Here is a 13,784-nt window from a genome sequence, read left to right as displayed (position 1 = left end):
GAAAAACAAAAACAGAGAATAGTAAGATTCTAAAGTGTAGAAGAATACAGAATGCCAATAAAGTTCACAAGTGCTTTTAATATTTAAGTATAATTCAAACTGTTTTAATAAAACTGTCTCTGAATACTGTTCAGTTACTTCTTATTAACTGCTTCCAGAAACTTCAACAGGTGCAGGAAGAGATTGATGATATCCATGTAGAGACTGATGGCAGCTAGCACGTACTCTTCAGGAGAGAGCCTGTGCATCAGCGAGTGTGTGTCATAGATGATGAATCCACAGAAGAGGAGGGCGCTGAGAGAGGCCAAGACTAGCTCCACCGTCTCACTGGAAAACAACACCTACAGGCAAGGGAGTAAGGAATACGATAATCCTCAGGAGTCACGTCAGACCCACTTCAGTGACTTTTAATACCATCTCCTGCCTGCCAGTGGCACATGTGACAAGGACACGCAACGTGATGGATGAAGACAGATGCTGTAGGCAGAGCTAAACTCATGCTTGCTTGTTAAACGGAAGTAGGCAGGTATGAATTAAGCAGTTATCTTTCAGTTAAGTTCACTATTTGACTTTGCATAGTAACATTCTAAACATGAACTGTTTTAAAATGTTACTTTTTCAAGAATTAAACTTTTTGTGATATTTACTCATTCCCTGGGGGTGGGGATTATGCACACCACAGCAGCATGCATGCATGTGGCCATCAGAAGAGGCTTGGCACTTGTGGGTCTCAGGGATGGACTTCAGGCTGTCAGGCTTAGAGGCGAGCACCTTTACTCTCATCAGCTCCATCTTTTTCAGAGTTAAGTGAGCCACTCGGAAGTTGGCAGCTGTGAGTGTGATTTCTCTTATTTGTGTATGCATCTTTTTCTCAATCAGTGATAATGATTAACATAAGACCGTAATTTTCACTGATATTATTCTATAATTTATATATAAGTGCTCTAGATAATTAAGTGTCCTCTGTAAATAACACTCAGGAACTTGTTGGTGACTTATGCTGGTGTAGGCAAAATTATATTTGAGTTAACTGTTCTAAAACAACTCACCTTCAAGAATCCTGCCAAGCACAAAATCCACAAACCAGCAAACAGCCTGGAAAAAAACAAAAGTGAACAGGTTACAATTGAAATACTTTTTAAAAACTAAAACCATTTTTTTTTATATGTATGAGAGTTTTGTCTGCATGTATGTATGTGTACCATATGCCTGCTGATAACTGAAGAGATCAGAAGAGGGTACCAGGTTCTCTGGAAATGGAATTGGGGATGATTGAGAGCCACCATGAGGATGCTGGGAACAGAACCCAGGTCCCCTGCAAAAGTAGCAAATATTCTTAACCAGTGAGCCATCTCTCCAGCCCCCCAAACACTTTTTAAGCTCATTCTTTTCATTATTTCTTCATATAATTTTATGAAGAATTTTTGCCAAGGAATACTAAGATGTAAGGATTCATAAATATTTGATTAGAGCAACAGAAATGAGATTAGCACCAAGGCTGAACCATTAGTAAGCCCAAGACTGCTCCTAACGCACATAGCCTCAGCTCTAAAGGCTGTCCTTTGGGGGACGCAGAGGAGAGCAGTTCTCCCGTGAACACCCGGGAGAAGGGCCTCGTCCCCGAGCTCAGAGACGGCTTTGTGTTAACCTCCATGTTAAAGACAGACACCAATCCAACAGCATTTCCTCACTACTTGTCATAGTGTGTGTGTGTTTGTGTGTGTGTGTGTGTGTGTGTGTCTCCCCCAAGACTTAGTACTTACCCTGCTCCAAATTTGGTGAAATCTCTCTTTGATTGTAGAGTATAGGCAGTCAAGCCAAGAAAGACTGCAGTAGTCAGTATAAAAGCTTGCAGAACCAGATATACATCATAGAAGGTGACTGCAAAAATAAACCCGTTAAAACGTGCGTAAACAGCCAAGACACACAAACAGCCTTGCCTAGGTCAACAGAAAAATTCTCTTACGTTTTTAGTTGTCCTAATGTTTTTGATGTGTGTATGAATTATCACACATAATGGGTTTTGCAGTAGCATTCCCACACCTGTTCACAACGTATCTAATCTTATCCACCCCACTCCACTCTGGCCCTCCACTCCTGCTTTCTTCTTCTATTCTATGTACCAATTCGAACAATTAAAATTCTTCGCCCAGCCTTGAATATATTGATACCGTAAAACCACATACATAGTAAATTTTAAAAACTCCAAAATAGTTTATACAAAATAAGTAGATGACGTTATCTTACAGTTAACCAAACTGCTGTAGAAGACCAGGACTGGCTCTATTATTAGCACTTATCAGGGTTTTTGTAAGGTCCCTGTGGTTAAGCAGGGCAGTGCCCTGGGTCTTCTGGCTGTTCGTTCCTAGACAGTGGCAGCAATGTTAACTATACTTAGATTGCTCAATCAGTTGAGCAGCCCAGCCCAAGGCAACTGCGCAAGGAAAACATGCAGGATATCTGAGGCAGCCTTGCCATTTCCCCATGGTACAGAGGACCAAATGGCTAAAAGCAGCAACGGCAGAACAGGAAGAGAGATAAATGTATTTCTCATAGGTAGTGACTTGCTGGTACTCAAACAGTTAATGCAGGTCTCTGTGACATCCGCAGTAAACTACCTGCAAAAACTCTGAATTTTTATTATGGTTTACTGAATTTTTTATCTGAGACATTATTAGGAGACATCACATAATTATAGCAGACACTTGGCCAGGAAACACATGAAATACAGAATAGAAAAAAACCTACATCCTGTGTGCCATTTAGGGAACAGAGGGATGGAGCAGCCACAACTTAATGAGGGCAGTTCTTAGAGAGTGAAGTATGACAGAAGAGACCTTGGAAGTAGGGAAGGTCAACTCTAGTATCTCATTTCTGTCAGCAGGAAATCATAAATGAAAAGCTATTCTCCACTCCTTCTGTGTCCTATTTCTTCTCAGCTTGGCTGAACTACATAAAGTTTAAATATTTGACTTGTGCTTACTGACAAGCTTCATAAATGTCATGTTTTGAATATAACATCTCATGATGTTAAAGTTTAACCCCAAATACTTGTTACTTGAAAGATTTTATCCATAGTAAAAACAGTAACATGTAAAGGGACTTACCAACAGCTGCCACGGCCAGGGCTTCTGACAGTGTCTAAAAGAAGAAACTCTCATTAAGGGAGGCATAAAAAACGGACTCAATCCCCCACACACATTCTTATGTCTAGCAGTCCAGTCCAGTCCCATGGGAATGGTCTCACATTAGCTTTAGAGGAACCTGTGACATGCATGAGGCAGGACAGTATAATTCCAGGGGCCCCGATGCATTGTGAATATTTATATCCTTGTTGTGGCTCTTTAAGCTTTAGCAAAATTTTTGTAATAGGAAGGTTAAAGAGTGGAATTAACATAGAAAATTATTTTCTCTTGTTATATGTAGATAATGTAACATGACAAGCAGCCCCACCCTGTATTAAAGTATCTGCAGGAGACAGGAGACTGTAAACACTAATATAGATGAGGAGAACAGTGTCACACTGAAACCACTGGATCACTCTGAAATAGTACTTTTTGAAAAAAATGAGTACACGTGTGTACATGCACACCCTGACAGAGCTGGTTAAATTCCTTTCCTTTCTTACTTTGCTGTAGAAGGACAAAAGAGAAAAAAAACAAAAGACAAAACTCAACAATGAAGAAATGGTGTCAGGAGTTCACGGAGCAAGGAGGAAAAAAGTGTGCTTTATGCACTTCCTTATTTGTTAAACAGCTTTAGTGAAGCACATGATGAGCAGGTCACGTAATACAAGTGCCATCTTGCTCATGAAACCTTTGGCTGCGGTTTTTCTAGTCAGAGCTCTCTGCTGGGCAAAACAGGGTCTATCCTGTGTTACAAAGAAATCAGTCTTTCTAAAAAGAGGCTGCAACAGATTTGAAGATCATGACGTTTTTCATCTTATGTGTACAATGTTTGCTCACAAGTATCCTACATGTAATTATGTTTGTGTGTGTACCATGTGCACATGGAGACCATAAGAGGGTATCAGATCCCCTAGAACTGAACTAGAGTTTAAAATGTTGTGAGCCACCATGTAGGTGCTGGGAACTGAACCCTGGTCTGCTACAACAGTAGTCAGTGCTCTTAATCACTGAGCCATCGCTCTAGAGTTGTTTTGAATTTGTTGTTATTATATGTGCACAGGATATGTGCATGTGAAGGGTCTTCATGCCAGGGCATGCCAGTGGAGGCCAGAGGAAAGAGCTTTGTGGAGCTGGTTCATTCCTACGTTTTGTGGGTTCTAGGGATTGGACTCACGTCATCAGACTTGCAAACATCTTTACTGACTGAGCCATCTGGCTGGCCCACATGTGTGGCCATAGGTTTCATTTTTTGTTTGTTTTTGTTTGTTTGTTTGTTTGTTTGCCTTCTCCTCATCTCCCGTTGCACAGATGAGCAGGAACTGGGATCTGACCAAGGACTGGACCTTACATATTTGTTAACATCTACACTGTGATCTGCACAGCCAGACACTTTCTTTCAGGATATAAAGGAGTGAAGCAGGAGCAGTGGGAGCTACAGCAGAAAAAGAATGAACTGTGGGCCAATGACAGACTGTGGGCAAGGGGAGGCGTGGGACAGAGAGGTGGGCATGGAGACCACAGCCTACCACTCAGTTATCCGACAGTATGACCTCCTGAACCTTCCTCCAGTTCTTTTTTGTTTTGGGGGTTTTTTTGTTTGTTTGTTTGGTTGGTTTTCGGGTTTTTTGTTTGTTTGTTTGGGTTTTTTTTTTTTGGTTTTTCAAGACAGGGTTTCTCTGTGTAGCCCTGGCTGTCCTGGAACTCACTCTGTAGACCAAGCTGGCCTTGAACTCAGAAATCCGCCTGCCTCTGCCTCCCAAGTGCTGGGATTAAAGGCATGCGCCACCACTGCCTGGCTTTCCTCCAGTTCTAAAGAGCTGGGAGACAAAGGCTGCTCAGACCCCCTGAGAATGAACTCCTTGTTTAAGACAGCTTGGGCTGGGACCCATACACTTACACAAATTAAGATTTAAATGAATAACTTTGAAATGAATAATGTTTAAAAGTCATGAGCATCACTTTACTCTGAACCATTTGCAGAATTACAAAGTCCTTTATTTGAAGCATTTGACTCGCAACACTGGCCTCTTTACTCTGATCTGACAACATATACTTTGTTTCCAATGCCTTGGAGAAAACTGTCAGGAGACCATGAGAGGAGACAAGATAATGGAAAACTAGACAGAGCTTTACCAACCTTACTCAAATTAAGATGACGTTTTTATAGAAGTCAACTGGGATTTTAATTTCAACAACTATCTCAGCAAGTAAATAGAACCTAATGTTAGGTTCTCCCAGCTATAAATTTTAACAAGTTAAAAAACATAAAATGGCCTCTTACGAGAACAGAGAGAAGACATGAAAATAACACAGATGAATTCATCATGAGCTTATTTTCTCTAAGTTAAAGGCACAATACAATCTTCTGCCCAACTTCTAGAAAACTAGAGACACAAAGTATCACACAGATGACATAGCTTACAATTTTCATTTTATGTGTGAACAAAAAGGCCTTGCCAAATGTCGCATATGCAGGTTGGGAGGCCAGGCCATCTGGTTCCAGGTGGCTGTGTTTGCCACTAAATCCTAATAACAGAAGAACCACTAAAGCAAAGGATGGTTCCAAGTGCTAAAAGAATATGCACGTGTGTAATGGCTATTCCTGGTTGTCGACTTGACTATACCTGAAATGAACTACAATCCAGAATTAGAAGGCTCACCTGGCCCTAATCTAGAGGCTGAGAGATACAAGTTTCCAACCTGAATCTTAGCATGGAGATCTTGAGGTATAGTGGCTATGAATCCCAGAGGATTAAGATAGAATGATCTATGAGTTCAAGATCATCTGGGATTAAAGGTGTGGTGGCACACACCTTTAATCTGGGCCACACCTTTTGTTGTAGCCTATATAAAGACAATGGAAGAAGGAAGGCTCTCTCTGCTTCATCTGCTTGCCTTGTTGGACTGAGCAACTGTTGGATCCTTGGACTTCCATTCACAGCTGCTGCCAACCATTGTTGGGAGTTGATTGTTGGGAGCTGGACTACAGACTGTAAGTCATCAATAAATTCCTTTACTACATAGAGACTACCATAAGTTCTGTGACTCTAGAGACCCTGACTAAGACAAATTGGTACCTGGAGTGGCTCTAGAGGAGCAGAAGTATAAGGACGGATCTTTTAAGTCATTTCCTAACATAGTCTTACTAAAACACTGGGCGATGGGTCAGTGGGTAAGGCAATTGCTTGGCAAGCATGAGAACCTGATTTGGATTCCAGAGCCCAGGTAAAAAGCCTGGTGTGGTGAGGGATGACACCTAGTGCTAGCCTCTGACCCCAACATGCTGATACACAGACAAGCACATGTACACACAACCCAATTTTGTTCTCCCATTGTTACCAATACATATACATGCTATTAAACAAGCATTTTGGAAGCCCAGGTTAAATGCTAATGGCTCCAACAGCATCAAAGTACTCACAAATGCAAAGAGCAGATAGAGGTTCAGAGGATGCGTGTGTCTGTGCAGTGTCAGCGCAAAGACCAAGCCCAGAGATCCCAGAGCAAACACCACAATTAAGGCAGGGCTGAAAGACATAACATTAAAAAGCATTTCAAGCTTAAAAATAGCTGGGATGATGATATACAACTTAGTAAAATCAATATATTCTCTATATTCTTAGAACTACAAGAAAAAATCTGGATCCATGCCAAACTAAAAAAAAAAAACAAACTTATTTGCTAACTGGAAAAGTTGAAGAGTATGGAATGCAGAGGGGGCTATAAAAGAGTGGGAGGAACCATAAGAGGGTAGGAGGGGCTGTAAGGGGATGGGAGGGGCTGTAAGGTGGTGGGCGGAGCTGTTTATCCATCTCTACTGATGTCCTTCACAGTGCAGTAATATTTGTAACTAGCATAGTACTTTGTTAAGTAAAATACAATAAGCAAAAGATATTAAACTAGAAGTGATTTTTCCACATGGCTACTCTTTCAGGGTATTTACCACAGGCCTATAATTTAAATGACTATATCCCAGGATAGCCAGGCTGGTAGTTTAAGATTTCCTTTGGTGGGGCTGGAGAGATGGCTCAGTGGTTAAGAGCACTGACTGCTCTTATAGAGGTCCTGAGTTCAATTCCCAGCAACCACGTGGAGGCTCACAACCATCTGTAATGGGGTCTGATGCCCTCTTCTGGTGTGTCTGAAGACAGCTACAGTGTATCCATATAAATAAAATAAGTCTTTAAAAAAAAAAAAGATTTCCTTTGGTAGGAGGAGGGAAAACAATCTACTTCTTAGAAAATAGTCATTCTTCATTTTTTTTCTTTCAAAAAAAGAAACCATCTTATTTTTAGCTACTTAAATACTTATGCTGAGAGGAAAATCTTTACTAAGTGATAGATCAGGTACAGCTCCTCTAGAAATTTCTTGGTAAAATCATTCTGTCAACAAAACAAGATTAACACCACCACATATTTTTCACATAATTTCTATTTTGCAAGTATAGTTTTGGGCTTTGGGGACAAGACGGTAACAAGATGGATGGTATAGTTAAATACAATAAAATGAAATAATTGTGATGTATATAGCAAAATACTTGAGCCACCCAGGTAGCCTTCAGTACAAACTCCTGCTGGGCAGTGGTGGTGCACACCTTTAATCCCAGCACTTGGGAGGCAGAGACAGGTGGACTTCTGAGTTCGAGGCCAGCCTGGTCTACAGAGTGAGTTCCAGGACAGCCAGGGCTACACAGAGAAACCCTGTCTTGAAAAAACAAAAAACCAAAACCTAAACTCTTAATTCTAGATTGGTTTAACCCTATAAAACTATATATTAAGATGAGGTAGAATAATGTGCTGTGAAATATTCTCCTTCATCAAAAATGAGTCAGGATCCCAAGGGTTAAATGATAGACTTTTATGATTTTATGATAGAAAAAAATATATTCATCAGATGAAATATCTGGAAATGATTTAGAATTGTCTCTTTTTCTTACCTTTCATGGATAAATGTCCGCAAAGCCTGGAAATACAGGAACAGGGCAGAGGTGACTGTAGTCAGGAGGACTTGCAGAGAGAGGATACTGTAGACTTTTCTGAGAAAGGCTGCAAGAGAGGGAAATAGTCATGTGGCCACTTTTCAAAATATCTGTCCCTCTGTCAAGACCAAATATCTTGGAAAAAATAAGGGTTTTTTGTTGGTTCGTTTGTTTGTTTGTTGTCTTTGTCTTTGTTTTGTTTTGTTTGGTGGACCAGAGGGGCATGAGCCATGGTTCCAGTGTGGAGGTGAAAGGACCCCAGTGTGAGAGCCTGCTTCCACCACATGAGTTCCAGGATCTAACTCAGATGGTTAGACTTGGCAGCAAGCAGTTTTAAATAATAAACCTGTAACTAAACCTAAAGGGAGAGAGATAATTAAAAAATTAGAAGGGGTATCTAATTCCTCAAAGGCAATAAAGCTTAAAATAACTAAATTAGTGGTTCAGATAGTTCAAATATTTTCATCATAATACAAAGAAACTATCAAATGCTTCTTTGTACATACAGCATTAAACAAGGGAAAGAAGGCAGCAGTTTTACAAAATGGTTCCACTTGGATATGACAAACAGGAATAAAATATAGCTAGATAAAATGGAAATGCTCCTTTATGATGAAACGTCTTAAAAATATAAAGTTCTGGGGCTGGTGAGATGGCTCAGTGGGTTAAGAGCACTGTCTGCTCTTTCAAAGGTCCAGAGTTCAAATCTCAGCAACCACATGGTGGCTCACAACCACCCATAATGAGATCTGACACTCAACTGGTGCATCTGAAGACAGCTACAGTGTACTTACATATAATAAAAAAATCTTTAAAAAAAAAAAAATATATATATATATATAGTTCTTTGACATTCCATAAGTAAAAGGGCTATCACCATGATTACCTTGTTTATGTGCATGGGTGTTTTGCCTGCATGTATGTCTGTGCACCACATGCATGCAACGCCAGAGAAGGCCAGAAAAGGGTATTGGACCCTCTGGGGTAGAAGTTACAGAAGGCTGTAAGCAGCTAGGTGATTGCTGGGAATTGAACCCAGGTCCTCTGGAAGAGCAGCCAGTGTTGTTAACTGCTGAGCCATCTCTCCAGCTCCTACTATAGTTTTAAGGTCATACTTATGTCTCTTTTGCCCCATATCTGTTTCGTTCCTCTACTTATTTTTGCATATTTACTTAAGGTCTGTACTGCCTGCTTTCCCATCCAAGTGACAACTCTTGATGGCTGAGGGCTGACATGTCAACTGTATACAGCTATATCCAAACATTTAGGATAAAACCCACCTCTAAATAAAGAAATATGTTCATGTTCACTCATACAACTAAAGAAATTCAAATAAAAACCAAGATCATGTTCTCTCTCATTCATTTTTTTACACAAGTTCTCTTTATATTTCAGGCTGGCCGCTAACTCATGATCTTCCTGCCTCAGCTTCCAAAATGCTGGGATTATAAGTGTGTAGGCCACATCTGGCTTAAGATAAGTTTTTAACTTACCCCAAGACTATAAAAACTATGGCCTTCTAGCCCATAACTTGGCTTTGTGAATAAGTGGACTCAGTTACACTGATTCCTTGAGATAGTCTCTACAACTGCTTTTGAAAAGTTGGACATAGACTATAAATATATATATATATATATATACATATATATATATATATATATATAAAACAAAGCTGGAAATATTTATTAGTTGGCCACTCCAAGATCTATCAGATTACCAATTCAAAAATCTTCATAAAAGGACTGATAAGGGTACAATAAAGGTTATCTTCCAATATTGTTTGCTGAACAATCAACAAGTGATAATATCAACCAAATTTAAAATGCATTGAACCTTTATATCTATATGAATGAAGAAGGGTAACCCTCAAGAGATGACGTTAAATAAATCATGGTAACATACACTATGGGAGAGCACCACATTTCACAAGACTGATAAACTGTAAGGATAGCTATTTTCAAATGTAAGATACAGTAAGTGAACATATAAAATTATGAGACAGGTCTGTAGATTACACAACCTGTGAACTATGTGGTTGCATTCACAAGTGTACAAAATAACAGTATCTTAATTCTCCAAATTACACATAGCATGCTAATAAAACAGACTAGTTTAACGCACTGATGTGTATGTTACAGTGGACTAGTTATATAGACTACTCACTGCTATGAATGTATTTAAGGTGAACACTACACTCTGAAATTAATTCTCACATCATTTCTCTATTATAACTTTAGGGTTCGCTGTTTTCCATCAGAGAATCTTGATTAGAAGTACAGCATTCCAAAAATATCTCTCAGAAATGTATACATTATAAATAGCTCCTTTGTTTATTTTTACTTTTACATTAAAGGCTATTGGGAAGCTGCTCTCAGGTGGGTGAGATCACTGGCCCCAAGGACTGAGACCAGGGGAGTCACCATGGGGAGTGGGGTTGGGGAGGGAGAGAAAAGGCATGCACACAGAGAAGAGGAGAAGAGAGGGCCTTTGTTTATTTTTAAAGGAAGCATTTTGTTTATCCTTTTAATTACAAAGAAACAGCCATGACTTTATGCATCGATCTGGTAAACTTCTCAGTCATTACACACACGTATGCCGAGGTCTGTGCCCCACGGAGACACTAATGACTGAGATGGTCAGGTCTCGGTTGCCAGAAGCTCTCAGCCCAGGGAACCAGTAGATAAGGGCACAGGCCAGTGATTTCCAACCTTCCCAATGCTGCGACTCCCTGATACGGATCCTCTTGTTGGGCTGACCCCAAACACGCAATTATTTCCGTCGCTACTTCATAATTGTAATTTGGCTACTGTCACAAATCGTAATGTAAAGATCTGATGTGCAGATGGCCTCAGGGGACTCCAGTGAAAGGGTCCGGGTTGCGACTCACAGGTTGAGAACCGCTGGCACAGGCGATCCGACCTACACTTCGAGAAGACAACTACGCTGCGCTCCAGTCACTTGGTAAGCTTATTTCCTCCTTGGCCCCCCTGGCCACCCGCCACATACCCATGCGGATGTGCACACTGGCCGACGCCACGCAGCTGCCATAGTTGAAGTCATCCTCGATGGAGGAGCGGGGATAGAGAGGGTCTGAGTCCGCCATGTCACCAGCAGCACCCGCACCTGCCCGGCCCAGGAGGGAGCCGACACGGATCACAACCGCCTTCACCCACTTCCGGGATGGCCGCCAGACAGAACTAGCCGAACCGCCTCGCTGGAGCGAGCGCCGAACAAGTCGACCGCTCCCATGGAAAAATCCCCACTAGGAGAGGAGGAGGTTGCTTTCTAGTAGGAGGCAAATTGCTCTCTCCCATGTCATCGCAAGGAAAATTGTTTCTAGAATTTTCCTCTAAAAGTCCCTCTCGGCCTCTAGAGAACGTCTACCAGAATGAGTGTTAAAGATTCTTGTATCGATTCTATAACCTCTTATTAATTCACTTCTTTCATACTCGGTCCAGGAATGCACTTTTGAATGCAATTATTTTAAAGCAACATTTAAGGCTACATTTATTGACCATTTCTTTTAAAATAGATCCCTCCCCTTTTTAAAGTTAAATAAAGCTTCATCTTGAAAGACAAGTAGGAATCCACCCTCCGGGACATGATATAGGTTTTCAAGGAATCGACGTTTGGGAATTGAGAGGGCAAAGTTCTTGCGGTGGTGTATGGGACAGGTGCCAAAGAATGACGCTGGACAGATTAATAAAGGCCAGACCACTGAATGCCAAATATAGAATTCATGACTGAATCCGAAGGAAGAATGACAGAGAAAATGGCGATAACGTAACATCGGTCATGACACTACTGCTATTACACTTCAAACATGAAGTGTATACTCACCAAAGAAATATTTCAGGACACCAGTAACTTTATATATCTTTATTTTTTTAAAGGTCTCCATACATATCTAACTGGTCTGAGACTCATTATGTGGACCAGGCTGATCTTAAACTCATAGAGATCCACCTGCCTCTGATTCATGAGTGCTGGGATTAAAGGTGTACCAATTGACCCACTTGTATTATTTCTATGAGTTTACTTTGACTCATCCATACTCTCCAATATTAACCAAAGCAAGATTAACAAAGACACAGCAAGTGGGACTCCAAATAATTGAAGAACTGTCTATTCTAAACTAGAAACATAATATTTTCAGGAACCTTTTTTAAGATATGTTCCACAACCAAGAATGAAAAATGCTTAGCTTTTTATTATTTTTTAAACATGTTGTCTAGCTTCAATAAAGCTGTAAGAATAGTAAGAACAGAAGGCAAGCTGGAGGTAAATTGGGAATCTACCTTTTTATTATCTAAAAACATCACCAATATCTGATTCAGAAAAAAGTAATTCTAGCTAGATTGTGCCCCCTATGTGAAAGATAAAATATTATAACTTAAAATTGTATAAAATAATCCCTTTCTAATTTGAAGAAAAGTAAAGATTATTTAATCTACAAAGATTGACACACTATATAAAATTGGGACTACCTAAGAGTAAATTTCATTATAACAGAGTGAAGAGCAAACTATGAAAGGGGAAATATTTTTAAAATTTTATTTATTTATTATGTATACAACATTCTGCCTGCATATATGGCTGTAGGCCAGAAGAGGGCACCAGATCTCATTGTAGATGGTTATGAGCCATCATGTGGTTGCTGGGAATTGAACTCGGGACCTCTGCAAAAGCAACCAATGCTATTAACCTCTGAGCCATCACTCCTGCCTAGGAAATATTTTTAATATACACATCTATATAAACCTCCCATTCCATACCATAAAAAGAATGACCACAAATCCAGACTCACTCTCTAAAGCAAGCTGCTAATAGAAAACTGGACAAGAGACTGGGTCAGGTAACGCTGTATGCATAGAATGAAGCCAAATAGGTACTAAACACAGGGAAAGATGCTTGCTCTCACTAATGATCAGAAAAAATATAGTTAAATACCAAAAGGAAACATCACTAAGCATCCATCAAGTGGTTAAAACTAAGGGATTGACAATGTCACACTCTGGAAAAACCAGTATGTAACACAGGTATGACCAGCACAAATTACAAGGCACTGCCTAGGCCACCACAGAAATCATGCTCTCAGAAGGATCCTGTGCTTGGTTTAATGCTCAGTTGTTGCCATTCTAAAATTCGTACTAGTGTTGCCTGCCTCAAGCTTGTGTTTAAAGGTGAACCCTGAAAGGACAATGCAACACGGAAAGGATACATACAACAATGGCGTCGCCTTTGCCAAAGCTTGTATCTCAGCATTCAGGATGTCTGATGTGCAGAGAATCCAGAACGCACAGGAGTAAAGCTATACTCAAGCTGTGTCTGTCGCTGAGCACAAGGAAAGAAGGACGGGAGGATGGTGGCAGGCCTAGAAGCCAGCTCTCTTGGCCAGACAGGACTTAACTCTGAATGTAGAAAGATGCTAAACACCGTGAAGCACCAACAAATCTTATTACACCCTTTTGTTCCGCTGGTGATCCTTTCTGGTATTAGTAAAGGATACACAGAACAGAAAGGCATGGAAAGCGAGGGGAGGATAAACAGGGTCTTAGCTAACTTGATGTCCTAGCCTACCATAAAGCCCCTAACTCTCTTCTTGAGAAAAGCATAATCTTACCAGGTGAGCATGATGATGCTGGGTAATGATATTTAAAAAAGAACAACATTGGTAT

At 40.4% G+C, this 13,784-nt stretch overlaps 1 protein-coding gene across 1 annotated transcript; it reads right to left on the bottom strand.

Annotated features, from left to right (window-relative positions):
• Positions 1-58: 58 nt before the first annotated feature.
• On the bottom strand, positions 59-11,317 carry Tmbim4 (transmembrane BAX inhibitor motif containing 4). Its single transcript, XM_031349952.1, has 7 exons — positions 11,113-11,317; positions 8,065-8,173; positions 6,550-6,655; positions 3,108-3,141; positions 1,764-1,881; positions 1,050-1,095; positions 59-341 (listed from the first exon to the last, which is right to left on the bottom strand). The coding sequence occupies exons 1-7, from the start codon at positions 11,207-11,209 to the stop codon at positions 135-137; spliced, it is 717 nt and encodes a 238-aa protein (XP_031205812.1). The 5' UTR covers positions 11,210-11,317; the 3' UTR covers positions 59-134.
• Positions 11,318-13,784: the final 2,467 nt, after the last annotated feature.

This window comes from Mastomys coucha, unplaced genomic scaffold (assembly GCF_008632895.1).
Source record: "Mastomys coucha isolate ucsf_1 unplaced genomic scaffold, UCSF_Mcou_1 pScaffold4, whole genome shotgun sequence".
Taxonomy (NCBI): domain Eukaryota; kingdom Metazoa; phylum Chordata; class Mammalia; order Rodentia; family Muridae; genus Mastomys; species Mastomys coucha.
Note: the sequence above shows the minus strand (reverse complement) of the source record. Positions and strands in the feature narration are given on the sequence as shown.

Excerpts from the sequence above, each read along its gene's own strand:
- Tmbim4 (XM_031349952.1), bottom strand. The coding sequence starts at position 11,209 with ATGGCGGACTCAGACCCTCTCTATCCCCGCTCCTCCATCGAGGATGAC. Across the intron at positions 1,096-1,763 it reads TTCACCAAATTTGGAGCAGG|GCTGTTTGCTGGTTTGTGGA; the intron begins GTAAGTACTAAG and ends GTTTTTTTCCAG. Across the intron at positions 342-1,049 it reads GCTTGGCAGGATTCTTGAAG|GTGTTGTTTTCCAGTGAGAC; the intron begins GTGAGTTGTTTT and ends CCTTGCCTGTAG.